At 29.6% G+C, this 18332-nt stretch overlaps 1 protein-coding gene across 2 annotated transcripts; it reads left to right on the plus strand.

The window, feature by feature from the left end:
• Window positions 1-1303: 1303 nt before the first annotated feature.
• On the plus strand, window positions 1304-13008 carry LOC129981257 (protein psiD-like). Of its 2 annotated transcripts, XM_056092025.1 has the most exons (6): window positions 1304-1433; window positions 3795-3866; window positions 7555-7827; window positions 8953-9150; window positions 12086-12301; window positions 12516-13008. In XM_056092025.1, exons 1-6 carry the CDS (start codon window positions 1406-1408, stop codon window positions 12983-12985), a joined length of 1257 nt encoding a protein of 418 aa, XP_055948000.1. In that variant the 5' UTR covers window positions 1304-1405; the 3' UTR covers window positions 12986-13008. The 2 variants fall into 2 exon arrangements, with proteins under 2 accessions (XP_055948000.1, XP_055948001.1); XM_056092026.1 differs by lacking the exon at window positions 7555-7827.
• Window positions 13009-18332: the final 5324 nt, after the last annotated feature.

Here is an 18332-nt window from a genome sequence, read left to right on the forward strand (position 1 = left end):
ATAATTATAATATATAGTGGTTTAAGCCACTAATCAAGTTATCTTTTTTGGGAGTTTTGACAATCAACTTTGTCAATAAAACAGCAGAGTAGTCACCCTAAAACTTTCTCGCTACATATATGTTATCCCGACAACGCTTTGCATAGCATTGATGCACAATAGTTACGAAATGTTAATTTTTGACGTGAATTTAACATTTTTACAGAATCTATCATGTCATCCTTGGCGAATTTTTTGGTGATTAATCCCTGGCATGAAGTTGATAGTGTCCGAAAGTAGAATTTGTGTTTTAGATGCATTTTCGGACTCAGTTGAAACAAAAATTTGATACAAAACTGCCTTTGTAGTCATAAAACCCCATATCAAATTTGATGTATTAAAATAATTCCGTTTTTGAGCTAAAGCGTTTACATGTTTCTAAAAATACAGACCAATAGGCAATCAATGCCTTGTTGGATTTGGCGCAAAATTCATAGGTATATAAACTAAGATATTTAGTCTTTGTACCGAATTTTATCCATTTATCTGTCTTTATTTTGTAATTATCGTGTTAACTTATATTCAGACAGTCGGGCAGACAGATTTCCTTTAAACGGATTTTGCTCGAAATTGGATAGAAATCTACAAATTTGGAGTAAATTTCCCCCATCTAGCTCAAAGTGTTTTTGAGTTGTCTTTATCATAAACAGAGTGACAGACAGACATTTTCTAAAAATGTATTTTTCGAGCTGAGGAGATTTGAAATGTAAAGGTCGTCAAAATCTCGACTTTGAATTTTTTGACGAATGCTATACGTTCTCTACTGACGATTGCTATACGTTGACCAAGACTGAAAGTCTCTCGAGGGGATAGCTTCATCATGTCCGTCCAGTGACATCGTTAGAGATCTGTTGTTCAATAAGCCTTCATGCAACCCTGATGCCAAGGTAACATAGGGCTTACCATTCTGGATATATTTTAATTAAAGCATGTTATAAAATGTTTATTACTACTTAGTTTCTATAATATTAATTTTTCATTCAAATGTTGATATAAGAACGAACAATCCACTGGAGCATGCATAATCTCAATCCCACCCCCACAAAAAAAAAAAAAAATCTCGTCTGCGAATAAAGCTTTAAAAATTGTTAGGAGCAATCACAACAGAAAAAAATCAGTGCTTTCTTTGCACAGATCTATTTCTGTGCCCATGGTAAAAATCTTACGTAAACAGGTGCAAAACGAAATAAACAAAATGAAATGGATCGCACAGCCAACAGGTGCTGGTTTCCGATGAAGAAAAACCATCCCTATTGAGGCAAGTGTTCTTATCCTTCAGTATCTTTATCTTATCCCGTCACCTTTTAAAAAGAGGGGAGAAATCTGGAAAAATCTCTTTGAGGAGTCCGTAGAGCATCCATTAAAGATGAGTCCTCTGTGGGTTTTCGGTTTTCGTGAGTACTTTTTCTGAGTATAGTTTTTATTTGATAACAAGAAACATTGAGAATCTTATATCAGCTTTATAATAATAATAATAATTTGAGGGCTAGTTTTATTATTATAAATTATAAAAAATTATAAAAGATTGCGATAATTATTAATTTTTCTAGTATTACATATTGCATATATTTTTTTATGACTGAATAAACTGCTATTACTGCAGTACCTAAATTCTTTTAAAAATATCAGCGATTATCACAAAATGAAAAATTATTATTTTTTTAATCGTTTGGTCGATCTATTTCGTTTGGTTGACAACGTTAAAGACTATAATTTATCGGTTATTGTCTTTAAAAGGAGGAAAAAAATAAATAATTAAAGGATAATTAATAAATTTTAAAGGAATTATCAAATCTTTAAAAGGAGAAAAAAAATAATGATTAAAAAAGACTACTAAGTAATTATAAGAATAATAATCACATTGGAATTATAAAAATTAAAACAAATAAATTAAAAAATTCATGAAAAATAATTTTTTTTTTTTAACTAAAGCTCATAATTTTTTTTACTTTTAATTACTAAAATATTTCTTATTATTATATTTTTTTTCGAAAGGCTTAAAGAATAGTTGGTAAATTTAATATTATTATGCAGGTTCATTTCAGTCATATAAGCTATGAAAGATATTTGCCATTGAACATTACCTAATTAATATTTTTATTTTATTTCGTCTCTGGATTTTTTTGAAAGAACATTTTACAATAAAATTATAGTTAAAGCAATTAAAACTGTTATTGTAAAAGGTTCTTTAAAATATTTAAAAACATTTATTAGAGTTAACGAAGAAATTTTATATGAGAATAAAATTGATATCATTGAAAAAGCTATATTTTTTCCTCATATAGAAAATACATGAAAAGTATTGTAAGCGTCGAAAATGCCGAATTTGAGATTTTAATAAACGTTCACGTTTCAGATCTTTCTAAGTTATAAAAATACATTTTGACATTTTTGGCATTATATCTATCATTCCGTTTATCTGTTTGTCTGTGGCAAAGATAATTCAAAAACACTTAGAGCTAGATATATGAAATTTGGTACATAATCTTAATGCCAAATTTTTAGATTCCTTTCAAATTTTGAGCGAAATCCTTCCAGAAAAAATCTGTCTGTTAGGAATATAAGTTAATGCGAAAATTACAAGACGAAGAAAACTAAAGAAATAACATTTAGTACACAAATTTCTATCAAATTTAGAACTAAATCATCAACTGGTTCATTGTCTATCAGTTTACTTTTGGAAGTATATAAAAGTTAGAATTTAAAGATCACAGTGGTTTAAATATTTTATATTTGGTATGTGGTTTTATGATTCTGTGTTCTCTTTGTGTTCTGAGCCTAATTTTGGTTTCAGTCGATTGAAAAAAAGAAAGATAAAAAAACCATTTTAAAACACAAATATAATTTTTGAGTATTATTAACCGCATGCCAGGATCAATCATTAAAAAAATTGTCATGAATCATACGATAAATTCAGTAAAAATGCTCAAATCACGCCGAAGAATAACATTTTTTCACTGCTATGCAAGGCATTCGTGAAGTCACCAGTTTTATGCGGGGGGGGGGGGAGGATTTAATATTTTTATTAAAAAGTATGCGGGATAATTTTGAGAAGTTCCTCCTAGCTGGTAAATATAATCTTTTCCAATAATACTCTTCGCAGATAATGAGAAAAGATGTTAATATTTTGATTAATATTTAACTAAAAATATAAATAAATGTTTGAAAACTCCTTTATCCGTGACCCTCTACAATCGAAGAAGTAATTGCAAGCAAATTTGGTAACCTCTTGTACCAAATAATAGTTTAAAACGATTCAACCAAAAATCGTCCCGCTCTAATCTATTTATCATAAACGACCAAAAAAAATTGTCTAAAATGCTTTACTCTATAGAGTGTTTAGACGAGTTTTCGTAACTCGTAGTTTACATCTTAGTATCTAGCTCATACTTATTATTAGGTTAAACTAAATTTTAACGTTAAGCAAATTAATTAAATACGCAGTAGAAATAAGTCCCCCCCCCAAAAAAAAATCGTACTCTTAAAAATAACGGTAAAACAGGATAAAAATTTTAGTATGTATATAATCTTGTTTGTCATGATAAATATTTACATAAAATACTCTCTATTAAAAAAAAAAACGAAATGCATAATTCTATTATGTATGGCTTTGTAAAACTCGTACTTATTTCTTTTCAAAGTGAAATGAAGAAAAAGTATGCCATTTCCGATATCATAATTATTTATGCAAATCCAAAAATAAATGCATATGTTTATCAACAAAATTTTTTATTTAGCTTTTTTATAATTTCCAGTTTTGGTGACTGCAACTTTAATAATTGCAGACGATAGTTCTGAAGAATTAGAGGACAATGAATTTGTTCAGCGTAAGTATATATAATTTTAAGAAAAATATTTACACCTGTTAATCTTGAGTTGTTATTAAAATATTTGCATCTACTAACCTTTTTTATAAAAATATTTTGCTTTAAGTTGTTTATTCTTATGTATTTATTGCTAAAATATTTCGAATGGAAGCAATTCAAATATTTTCGAATCTATCTAGATTCTATTGATTGCGCCCGGATTGCCAGAGTTCTGAACTCATTTACTGGGGCTGTCATTGCCCATTCTTCATGATGAGATGATGGATAATGATGGACTTCCGATATGATAGAATAGGCAACTGATTGAGGAGGTCACAAACAAATTGATTAAAATAATGTTATAAGTCAAGTTATCAAATAAATAATAAAAAATATAAATTCAATGAATTATAAAATAATAAAGTATTATTAGTACTTTGTCAATTATAATAGGCCAGACTGTGACGGTTTTCGGACTAAGGAAGTTGCTAAGAGGTTTCAGGCAGACAGGTTGGTTTAAATGATGTTAGTATCCAAGTAATCGGTTAAATTGTAAAAAAAGCAAATTGTTTTTACAAATTGAATTAACACTTTGTCAAATTATAAATGATCAAGTTATTAACTGTTTCTTCAGCATCCGTTATTTATTGCACTATTTTTAAAAATTAAACGTTTGCTTCATTAATATTGTGCACATGTCATTCTAAATAAACGTATAAAATCATATAAATTCTCACAAAGTTAAAGGGGAAAAATAAACAAAGCAAATCATTCGTATGCTGATAATTTAAAAATACATAAGGAACTAAAACTAGGAACTATTAAAAGAAGGGCCTAATCATATGAGTCTAGAACTGAAAAATGCCTAAGTCTGCTACAAAGTTCCTATCTGTTTCATTATGTTCATTTAATTGTTAAAGTATTTATAAACGCAGAAATTCTGGTTATATATCAATGTATATTAATGTGGATGTTGCACAGTCAGTAGTCTTAATAAGTAAATAAATAAATAACATATACACTTTCTCAAAAATTAATACAATTAAAAATCAACCTAAAATAAATCATCTACATGTTAATAAAGTTAAAAATGTGTTAAAAGAAATTTGCCAATTTATTAAGAGTCGGACCTTATAATATGCATTATTTAGGGCCGCAAAGTATTTAAATCCTTCCCTGAGAGAATGGCTGCAGTGATCAGTTGATCCTAGTCAGCTGCAATGGTATCGAATATTTCAACTGTTTCGGTTCTTTATGTCTGGATTTGACCTGAATAAGAATTTAATGTTCCAGATTGTCAGAAATTTTATGAAAGAATAAATAACTCGCATTAAAAAAGATAAACTGGATTTTATTTTTAAAATATTCAGGTAAAAATTTAATGTTAAGTAAAAAAATTTAATTAAAAATGAATTTAATTGCAACAGCAATTTTTTTAGACGTATAAAGTAATCAGGCATCGCAGATTATCCAATATAGTCCAGACTTCATGTAGAAATGAAAAAGTTTACCAACTTGAAATAAATATTCTTTTTAAATACTTCTTTTAGTCTGCTAATTTTGAATGAATCGTTTTAGAGGAAAAGCAGTAAAAGTAAAATGTCATTATGAATTTATCTATAACTTAAATTCAGAGTTGAAATTCAGAAAATATGGCCATTTTTATATCATAAAATTATACATATTTTTAACAAATGTTATCAACGTGTTATTAATCAATTTCAACAGTCATTTTTGGATGAAATTTTCACTTTTGAGACATGTCTGTTATGATAAAAATAATTTAATTAGAATGACGCCGACAGAAATATCATTTAGCATTACAAGAATACTTAATTGGAATATTCTTCATGCAGTTGATTAAATACAAACAGAAATAAAGTTAAAATAATAATACTTTTATACAGATATAAATTTTAAAATGAGATGTGTGATTATTGAATGAATTTGCATTTGAAGAGAGGGAACAAAGATAATTGTTCCAACAGACTTTGAGATAATACTCTTTCTAGAAAGTAAACTGCACTGATTTTGAAATAAACAGCAAATCTCTCTCTTCCAATCACAATTTTCTTCATGCTGACGCTAAAACTATTTCCGTAGGTGCATAGTTCTTATCTTCATGGAAAAATCCGCAGCTGCTCATTGCACAGATTGAAAGGAAAAAAATGATGCATTCTTTTATCAGGAAAGCGAAGCGAAATTCGTTTGGGCTTTTAGTAAAAAAGCCCAATAGAATCCATCGATTTCATTCCAAAGTTAATCCAACAAATCAATTTATCGGATTCTCTTTTATATTAATATATATAAAGAGAATGCCAGATCTCCAAAGCCCCGTCATATATTTTTTTTCACTTGTGAAGCGGATTTGTGTTTGAAAAGCAGCAAAAGGACAGTGGAATAAAATCTACCTACAAACTTTTTCAACGTAGACGTTTAATTGAAATGAAAGAATTTGATCGGAAGAAATAAAACTAAAATTATATAAATCAATTGACTAATGATTTTTTTAATCCATAATTCATCTTATTTACTACTGGGTAAATATGAAAACGTAAATTTGTTAATTGCAAGTCCAGGCATCAGAAGCAAATATTTCTTTCGAATTATTGCAGAAAATAATAGGTTATAACTTGTAAGATATAGCAATGGAATTTTTTAAAAATTAAAAATTGAGATTCTGTAATGCTTATATTACCTTTTATTTAAAATAGAGTGTTCCATATTATCAAATATAACAATTATTATTTGCTCTTAAAAATACAGAAAAGGATCTTCTTTATTAATTTGTAAAATGAAGTGGCAACTTTTACTTTGTTGATGCTTTTTAAACATGATTAGCTTTTTTTTAATCTATAATTATCAAGTATTTTATAGAGATGATTGATCAGTGGATCTTTTTATACATAGAACAAATATGGATAAGCTTTAAAGTAAAAATTCTGCAAATTTACGAAAGAATTTATTTTTTAGGGATTTTTAGTGATGTTTTGCAATTATCTATGATAATAATGATACTTATTAGCTCTATAAGGGCCATTAATAGTCTATTTCAAGCCGTTAAAAGGCCATTTCCTTCTAGTCATGGTATATTAAAATATATTTAAGATTGAAATTAGCCTAAGAAAAGTGATTTATTTAGCTTATTAGATAAATTTAATTTTATTAATTAATTAATTTGGCTAATTAATAAGTAAGTAACAAATCAATACACATTATTTTATATGAGATAAGGAACTGAAATATCTAAGATTTTGTCGTATTGAAAATTTTATCAGAACTTATGCCAACTTACATACAACCTTAAATAAAGATTGATGAATTTGACGAGTAGCATACTTCCCATGGCCCTTGGGATTCTCAACGATAAAAATTTTGTCGATTGCTGTGATTCACCTTGAAAAATATCAGTACACTTTCAAGAATATCCTCTGTTTTATGAACGAATTGCCCAAGAACAAATTGCTGTATGAAATTTCTTTCCTTGAGAGTCACAATAATTATGCATATTTCATAAAACATCTAATCTTCTATAGTGATGATATCAATCAATAAATAAAAACCAGAAATTTTAATGCTTTAATATAACAGCCATATTTCTTTTAATTAGTAAACAAATTCAAATATAGAATTCTTCTTAACTAAATTTTGGAATGCCAATTATTGGACTTTTAACCTCTTATATGATGTCTGAAACAAAGATCTTCAGTTTCAGATTCAATTTTGCTCCCTTATCACTTCAAGAAAGCATCGCTGCACTGTCCGGGTCCCGATGTCAGATATCCGCATGAAACACACTGTTCCTTGTTCTATGAGTGTCGAACGGCATCCAGGTTTAACATTAAATTCGCCTACCCTCATCTGATGAAATGCAATACAGGAAAACTCTTCGATAAGGAACAGGGGAAATGCGTTGAAGCGAGTCAAGCGAAATGTGCAAACTCGGGGAACGATCAGGATCACGGTCGTGACCATAAGCAGGGTAAAAATAATACATTTTCTTAAAATAATATCAGTGAAAAGAAGAGTTATTTGGTTTCAAGTTACCCATGGTTGGAAAAAGATTATATGTTCAAGAACAATTAATCCAGGATATTTTTTATTCCGTTTGCTATTAAATCAGCTATCGGTTGAAAGTAGCTTTAGTTCTCAATTTTATCACATTTAATCTGGATTTGATAATGAAGCTCACTTGTTCACAAATACAAAAATTTCTTCTTTTAGTCGACATATGTACGCGAACATTAAAATGCATCACGAACAAGAGGAATACAGACGAAAATACAGTTGTCAAAACAAATGAAAAATTCTGGAAGAACATTAAAAGAAAATTTTAAGAGCAGACGATTAATAAATTCTGTTAGCCGTATACTTTTGTGTTTGGATTCGAGTCTTTATTCGACAGAGGATAAATTGTGTACTAAGTAAATAACAAAATTCTTCCTATGCTCAAATGATTTTATAAAATTTTGAAGAGAAGGCTATTGCTATCGAAAAGACAGTTGCCATATTTATTATCAATTCTTCTTATCGAATAATAATTTGCGATAAAAAAAAGAAATATAATTTTTCAAATGAAAGAAATTGGATTAAAAAGTTTATTTTTCTTTAAATTCACCATTCATTCATTCAGTAATTCACATTGTTATTCCTGACAAATCTTTTGCGCAATTTCTTAAAGTTTTAAGACAAAGCTTTGTAAAGAATTCCTATTTTTACCCCACTGAGGAAATATAAAAAGGTATGTTGATTTGTTGGATTATCTTCCAGGTTTATAAATGTGCAATAATGTAAACTTACTATATGTTCCTTACAGTATCCTTAACAGATATTAACGAATAATTCAGTTCTAATTGTTTGAGTCTGTCATTAGTCTCAATAATTAATAATCGAGGTTTTAAATAAAAAGAATTTTTACTGTGCCAGTTCCACAGGTTGTTAATTATATAGAATTTTTTTAGAAACTAGTAATTAATTCGTCAAAATATAACCTTCTAAAGATTAGACATTTAGGAGTTCGTTATTAGAGAGATAAATAATGCTTTTTTACTTTTTATTTTATTAATTATTTAAAATAATATATTTATTTTGTTTTCTGTTCTGCTAGTGTCTGCAGGCTTTGGTTGTCCCTTCCCATTTGGCAGATTTGCAGACCCCCTGAACTGCGGCCGATATTACCAATGCACATGCACCACTCCCCGCTCTCATCAATGTCCGGAGAAGACTATGTACGACGAACGCAAGGAGGAATGTCTGGACGAAAATCTGGTCAGGTGTGGCAATAGACCTGGTGGAATTGAGATAGGTAAGTTAAGCATATGGGAGAAGGTTTGCATAACATATAACATTTCATATCAGTGATTTTTATTTGCCAAATCAAGCTTTCACTGATGACTTATCAACTCCAAATCTAGTTGTATTGCAAAAGATTTAAATGAAAAGACTTTTAACATCTGCTCAGCTTACATTCAATGTCAGTCTTGAAAATTTCCATATCTTAACTTTATTAGATAGCATTAATTCTTAAATAACATAAATTAATTCATATATGGCTTATATAATGAGTTCCTAATTGCATAATAGTTTTGTTCTATAAATATCATTGAAAACATGTTTATTTTCCTATCTGAATGACAAGCATATTTATCTGAATAGTAGTTTTATAATAAAACATATAAAGAGAGCATATAAATAGCATGTACAAAGGTGGAAATGTTTATTATATTTATATTTAAAAATACAAATAAAAGAAAATAATTTAGACGAGGGAAGAAAAGATAAGAAGATATAGGAAATTACCGATATCCGATATTCTTTTTGACATAGAAAATACGCTAGTCTCTGATTCCCTAATATAGATATGGAAATGCATTTTCTTTTATTTATTTATGTGTCCAGCGATATTTATTAGTCGAGTTTTCACGTTAATTTGAATTCACTTTGAATTGCAAGAAAGGGAAAAAAATATCCAGGCGCTCCTTTGATGAGAAGTGAAATTTCATAGAATGACAGTAGGTTACTAACTCATGCAAACAAATATTGAATTTGTTAAGAAAATTATATTTATACTTTTAATTGTGTAAAAATATTCGAACCAATAATATGAACTACCAAAAGTGACAAATAATAATACATTTTTGAAATAATTACGTGATGTGGTGCAACTCTCTAGACCTAATAAATGATCCACCATTGCATACATCGATATTATTTGCCTATAGGTCTGTAGACTTCCAAGATAATTTACCTTTTTAAATGAATAAAAAATTTCTATTTGTTTTGTAGAACAGAATTAGTTTTCATATTAAGTATTGTGCACAATATTTCACTTTGAATAGCAAGAAAAAAAATCGACCGATTGTAATTAAAAGACATTTAGTGAAAACTGTTGCAGAAATATTCCATGTTAGTCGCACAGATAGGTACAGTGTATGACAATCGATTCCAAGTAACCCCTAAATGTATATTTTTATTTGGTTCTGACTATAATAAAGTTATTTTTGAAGAAGCGTCTACGTAATTACAAATTCAGAGATTACTATTGTTCATCGATTACTATACATAGATGCACGATTATCTGAATCAATATTAATTTCTTAGTACGATTTTTAAAGCTTTAAAGAATACATATTTTCAATTTATACATTTATAATTGCAGCTTTATACTGTACTTCAGTAGAAATATCAAATATCAAAAATATTATAATAGTCAAAATAGACTCTTAAAGATACTAAAAAATGAATTACAGTACACTCCCGATTATCCGCGGAATTGGGTGGCGCGGCCGCCGCGGATAACAAAAATCGCGGATAATCCGAAAAAAGCTAAAAACGGGTACAGCAAAAAAGAAAACAGTCCTTCCAACTTTGAAAAATCGTTTTATGTACAATAAAACGTAAAATAAACAACAGGATGTTTAACTAACGCTTAATATTTTAGTATATCATTTAAAACTAACCTAAAATGCATTTTGTTAATGAAAACAGAAAAGTGCTTTGTATTTAAGAGAGGCGTCAAGGATACACAGAAAAATTAATACATATGTACTGTTTTAATACTGTAATGTATTATGTAATTACAAAAGCATAACTGTAAAATTGCACTTTTTTGAAAAAATCAGTCAAAAAAAAAAAAAAAAAACTTTGTGCGGAAGGCGCGGATAACCCGCCCGCGGATAATCGGGAGTCTACTGTATTTGCATTTTTGACTAACCTTCAAATAAGTTTGGAAGCAAATGTTCTTGCCCCATTGCTTGTTAATTCAATTGCTGTTTGTACAAGTAAACCAAGAAAAAAATAAGGATATGAATGTTATACGCTTATACAGTTGAAATGTATCAGAGTATGCGATAGTATTTAATATGTCTGAAAGTTAAACGCTTAAAACATGCCAAAATTCAACAATATTTCTCATTTTTTTAAAACTTTATTACCTGGAAATAATGAAATAATTAATGATTAAGAGAGTTCTGTACTCACATATCATAAAATAGAGTTTTGCTATTCAATCAAAGAAGTCGTAAAAAAGAAATAAAAAAAAAGCAAAGCAATCAACACATCTCTTTTATTCTTATATGATACCATTTATTTCAATGCTTTGCATGCAGAATTTTATTGAATAACTCAATTCTTGAGCATTAATATGAAATAATTGTAAGAATGTGACCTATTATATGTATACTATTGGATAGCTCTGTTTGGACTGTGACTGGGCGACAAAAATGTGTTTTTTTATTAAGTAGATTATATATATATATATATATATATATATATATATATATATATATATATATATATATATATATATATATATATATATATATATATATATATATATATATATATATATATATATATATATATATATATATATATATATATATATATATATATATATATATATATTTGGCAAAGGGTTATAATTCCCTTTTGGATTTCACACTAGTGCTCAGGAGGTAGTTTTGAAGGTCATGTCAAAAAACAGCGTGTCCACTGTGCACCTGAAGACTGGAAGAGAAAAGTGGGGTAAATGCACCTTATCTAATGGTGTGCATTTTAAGGAATACAATCAAAGTTTGATGTATAAACACTTGTAATTAATCATTGACAGAACATGTATAATAAAATGATTATCACTAATTTCTAAGCATTTTTCTACTGAATGTCAGAATACGAAATTTTGCTAAAAAAGTACCAATTCTACTGCTTGATTATTTATATGTGTCTTTATTTATTAAAAGATGATGAATTCGAAGAACTGAAAGAGAGGAAAAATCTTCGTTGTCCATGCTCCTTTGGAACATTCATCCACCCTGATGACTGCTCCAAGTTCATGATTTGCATCCACGACGTTCCCACCGTCTACACTTGCAAGAAGAATCAGCTCTTCCACGCCCAACACAAGAGGTGCCTCCCTGCGGAAGAGGTCAAATGTGATCCTAGGATCAATCCTGACAGTAAGTTTAATTGTAGTCTTAAATATTTTTAACTGTAAATACTATGACAAAACCAAAGAACTAAAGTTAACGAGAAATAAGAATAAAGTTAAAGTTAAGGAAATAAAGTTTAAAAGAAATGAGATGTTGCTAATTTTTGAGATTGCCAATTCTTTTTTGTAACAGTTTGGATGATCTCATCCCAAGGCATTACTTCTATTTCTATTTCTTATAGACTTGAAACCTCCCGTTAAAAAGACTACTACGACAACAACTACCACCACCACTACAACCACACCGGCACCAACCACCACTACAACCACACCTGCACCAACCACCACCACAACCACACCTGAGCCCACAACAACTACTCCAGAACCTACCACGGCCAAGCCAACAACCATTCCGCCACCCGTCACAACACCAGAAGGCAAAGTGACCAAGCCGAATACTCCTCCTCCCCACGATTGCGATGAAGATGACCTGGACTGCATCATTGATGTCACTGGGGATCCCAAAGGATGGTTCGACTGTCCAGATAGGTTTGGCCACTTCCCACACGGCGGTAGTGAGAAACTCTTCATTCACTGCGACAACTGGCGACCTTTTGTTAAGAAATGCAACTTGCAAGAGAAGTTCTCGCCAAAGTTGCTTGTCTGTGTATGGATCGGTAATCCTGGAGATCATGTTGAAAAATTGAAATAAATTATTTATCTTCAAACATGAAATTTGTTAAGTTATTTTTCTCCTGTGTATGACGTGTTCATTTCCGTTGAATCTCAGTTTTTTTTCTCTATCTTTTTCTGTGTTCTTTCGAACTTTTATTATAAGCAGAAATCAATTTCAAAAAAGATGTTCCCAGTTCCTTTATATACTCTGTGTCACTTTCAGATAGTTACACAGATAATTTATGAAACACAATTTTTTTCCATAAATAAAGATAATGAAGCTACACTCACATAAAAGAAAAGAAAACAACTATACTGAAGCAAAAGGTGGGAAATAAAATGCAACCGAACCAGAAAAAAACCAGAAAATTTTTCAATTTCCTTTGATGTTCCACAGTAATTTAATGCTCCTCAGACACATATTTGTAAAATCTATAAGAATAATGAACGCTATTTATTGCAACTTTTTTCAATACAATAAACATTTCCGAACGCAGATTAGCTTAATACAATTTTTAACATGCACATTGCCTTATTTGTCCATTTAATTCTAATATCGCTGTGAGGGCGCTGCTGATGATGAGAATCAGAAAACAAACTGAAGGGAAGAGGGTGGAGGAGTAGAACGGCGGGAGAGAAGGTGCCGAGAGAGAGAAAATTGATGTTTAGAACTTGATGATGTTCTCGTATTAAATTTTGTTATAGTGTTCTTGTATGCTATGTTTCGTCCTAAGTGAACTTCAATTAAATGTCGTTAAAAAATTAAATTTGGTGTCATACCAATTATTTTCGTTTACACTTACTAATGAAAAGGGCAGTGTTTGCCTTATTAATTTTTCTGATGAGCAATCAATATTGGAAAAGCTCGGCAGCGCCGACAAGCGCCAAAATTTCCTATGCATGCAGTTGGCTGAAAAGCGTCTGCAGAAGTTGCCAAAATTTTTAGAGAATTTCCCTTTATTGAAAATTAAGCCGAAGAAATTGTACAATGTGCAAAAACAATTGGGGATGGAAGGATTTTTTCCGAGTCTGAAATAACAAAAAGTCAAAGAATTAATAGTCAAAGATAATGATATTCGAGAAATTACAAATGGAACGATCGATGGTTTAGCAGCCCCTGCAAGAAGTGAAAGCAGTGAACAATTAGAAAAAGGAAAAAAAGCCTTTAACTTACAAGAAATTAAGCGAATAATTGAAGAAGCGCAGGCGCTATCTGATTTTGTGATAGAAATTAACCAAATGGAGCAAAAAGGACACTATGAAATCTGTTCTTTACCTCGAAACTTTTAAAGAGTAGTGTTTTTCCTTATTTCAAACAAAAATTTTACCAAATGTATCGTAACGAATGAAGTAATGAATTAAGAAATAATGAATATCCTTTCAATTAATATTTGTTTCATTTTCCCTTTTAATTATGACAATATTTAAGTTGCTTTAAATTATATAAATTTTTGCAATTTGAACTATTCCGTGTGCCACAGCAACTTAGCTTGAGAGATATGGTCTTTGAGTTAAAGAAATAAGTCCTCACTGCTAGGACTTTGCGGAATCGCAATGTAATAATTACGCAATCCTTGTGTCCAGTGAGGATTTTCTATATTTCTATAATTTTCTGGAATAAGTGTTAAAAAGTTTTCAAACTCGTAGGAAAAAAAAGTTCATAATATCCATATCATGCGCTTCCAATGTGAAATTTGCACATCTTTAATTTAGCACTAAAGGTGATTGAAAATCATTGAAAGTATTGAAACTGTCTTGTTGGATAGTTTTTTCATCAAATTAAGCACAGATAAACTGAATTTATACTACAAAATTATCATTATTATTATTATTGTGCAGGAATAATTTTCCGCCTCTAAAATATACACTAGTTTATAATTAGGGATTTTATAATAGGAAAATCTAAAATAATTTAAAATATAAATTTATTTGGAAAATAGAAACATAAAAAAATAAATTAAAATAAAAACATTTAGGAAAACATTTTGTTCTTTACGGATTAAAAAATAATGAATATATATATTAAAATTATAAGTGTTATTCTTATAAATTGTGGTAAAACACCGTTTACACATTTTTCATTTGTATGTCGTTTAATCATAGTTCTGATTCATTCGTATTCATTGTAGGGATAGAATAGCTCGTTTATATGACAGAATAACTGAGCTCTTTCAGATTAAAAATATTTCAGAATTAATTAAAAATCCATATATCTACATATAATATGTAATAAAAAATTTAAATGTTTAATTTCAGCAGTATTTGATATCGTTAAATGAAAAAAAAAAGAATAGAACTTTAACTTGTCTACAGTAGATGGCAGCACGAAAATAATTCTTTTTTTTTAATTCCCTTCAGAGGACGAATAAACTTAGAGATTCTGAAACAAATATATAAGATATTAACTTCATAAAAAGATTTGATTGAAAATGGTTTTATTTTTCTCACAAAATAATAAAAAATTCCTTGAAGAGTTGAACATAATTAAAATGAAAAATGCTCAGCTTCACAACTTTTATGGTTAATTTTCACGCATCATTAAGTTTTTCAATGATTCAATTTATCTATTATTACGTTATTTAAAATATCAATTGCTTGGATACAAAATTAAGAATGAGAATTTTCAGAGTGAAATAAATCCAGTTATTTTTCCTATAAAAGAATAAACATATGCTTGCTTGCTTTCCAGATTGATTTTTCTTATTTTGAATCTCTTAAATTCACTTCATTTTACTTTTTCGTGTACGAAGTGTAGAAAAGTGTATTATAATCGTGAAAAAATTCGAACTCGAGGTTTTGACGAATATCCACAATTCGGATCTTCCCGAATCCGAAAAACTGCTTTGGGGCATTATGTCTATCTATCTGTCTATGAAAAAGATTATTCATGAGTGCTTTGAGCTAGACAGATGAAATTTGTATATGAAAGTAAGATCAAATTTATAGATTTCTCACAAATTTTGAAAAAAATCTATTCAAAGGAAGTCTGTCTGTCTGGTCTATCAGTATAGTTATTTGCGTTTTGTAATAATCGATTGCAACTGAACTCGATAATTACAAAACGTAAAGAGCTAGTAGATAAAAACTGGTACAAAGTATAAAATAGATACTTATCAAATTTTGAACCCCCGGGGGTCACCTCGAAATGAGGATGAGATGCTTCCTATATGGTGGTTGGATCTCGCCCCCTGTAGGGTACACAAAAAGGTGGGGAATCTGGCTTCTCCCATTGATGACGGGACGTACTTCCTTCGGGAAGGCTTGTACCGTGCCCGGTGATGGCCCTTAGGGCTTAACCACAGTTGCCGCCAGTGTTGCTGTTGTGGCGGTCCAGTCATTCAGTATTATTTATACGTGTGCCTTCGGTCGGGTCGGAGAGTCAGTGATATGACTTATCAAATTTTGAACCAAAATCGTTAAACGGTTGACCGTCTCTCTGTCTGTAATTTCGCATGCATGTATGCGCAGTAACTCATTATATACAATATCTTAAATCGGGGACACTTGGTATGTTATCTATCTTGTGACTGCAGCTATATTTTTATGTCAAATTTTAGTGACAATCGGCAAACAAAAAGGCGTTTCAAATACTTATTCTTGTTATAGTTTCAATAAAAATGCTGAATTCCGCCAAAGATTTATAATTCATAACTAGTTTTCATCAATGCCATACAAACTATTCGCAGTCTTACCTAAAGTCTGCAATTTTAGGTGGAGGAAGTTTGAGAAGTCTGTTATTGAACAGTGTGTGAGAAAGATCTGGGTAGAATATTCCCGCTGGTTTGAGTTGTCATTAAACTGAATAAAATGAACGCACTATTGAAATTTACTCTTTATAATAAGCGTTGAATTTTCTTAAAACCGTTATGAGTCTTGCATGAATCACAGAGATTTTGTAAAATAAGCTGCAGAGGAATAAAGTCATTAGTGGATGTAATACTTGCATTTTGTTATTTCATCAAAATTCGTTTTTTGTTTAAATACTTTTTTTGGCTCGAATATATTTCTGACAAAGGTTTCAAGCTTTTTTATCGTTTGAATTAGTGGAGCATTTTGGAAAAATCTTGTGATTTTGGATTCGATTAAACATTTGAATTAATTTAAAGCGAAATAAATCAGTTTTCCTCAGAATTCATATTTTATAATTTTTTAAAGAATTTTCACTGACTGATCAATGCATTTTTTTAAAAAATTGATTTTTTTTTTTTTTTTTGAGACAGGCAGGAAAATCGGCGAATTACCTTTATTGACTATACTAGCCGCCTTTGGCGACCAGCCGGTTCGCCAATCTTAATGTTCGTTAAAATTTTAATAATTAAATATTTTATGCAATTTCTACTTTAATAGATTCTTCATCAAAATATTTTAAAACTTCAAATTTTGATTATCATATAATTCATTCATAATATTATAAAGGCCTTCAGTCATAACGTAATATGTATCTCTCTCATTTTCTGTTAGCACCCGTAGAATTTATGCTTTAAATTAAAGTGGAAAGAATTTATCTTCAATTAATATAATAATATTTTTTACTGAAACAAAGCATTTTTTTATAATCTGATTACTGAAAATAAAGTCACTCTGCGTTTAAACTTTATGGGCACTAAAGAATATCTTTTTAAATTTATGTAATATCTCAAGAGTTGGTCAACAAAATTTTCTTAGATTCATAATGAGCAGATCGATTAATTAACAATGTTTAAATTTAAATGCATCAAACACTAAGAAAATAAAACGAATCGTTTAAAATAAACGGTTGAAAACAGGTTTTAAAAAAACTACTTAAAAAACGATGTACTTAAAACTATAAGCATATACAAAAAATATATAACTAACATAAATACAATTTACTTACAAAAGCATGCAACTAACCCAAAAATAATTTAAATCATCCATTGATAACGTTGTCATGGCAACAATCAGAACAGAATGCGCATGCGTGAATTTTCTTCGCCGGTTACGTAACGCAAATACGTGATTTTTTCTACGCCAGTTGGGGTAACGCTATGCGGATTAGAAATTTTTAATTTCCTTTATTCTGTTTTATTTTAATTCAAAAGTACTTCAGAATGAATCTGAAAGATTGATTCATTAACAATGTTTAATTTTAAATGCATCAAACATTAAGAAAATAAACAGAACCGATTGAAATAATCCACCGAAAAATTTTAACCCTAGCCTCATTACTGTTGGGAGAAAAAAAAACTGAAGCCTTTCTCGTTTGGCGCTGGGGATAATGGAAGATTTTTTTGGCGGGAAAGTTAGTTTTTAATTAATAATTAAAAATCTAATTAAAAATTCGAAAAAAGAAACCCCAGGTGCACATTCCCAACCTCCAAGGTATACATGTACCAAATTTGGTAGCTGTATGTCAAACGGTCTGG

This window comes from Argiope bruennichi, chromosome 8 (genome assembly GCF_947563725.1).
Source record: "Argiope bruennichi chromosome 8, qqArgBrue1.1, whole genome shotgun sequence".
NCBI classification, from domain to species: Eukaryota; Metazoa; Arthropoda; class Arachnida; order Araneae; family Araneidae; genus Argiope; species Argiope bruennichi.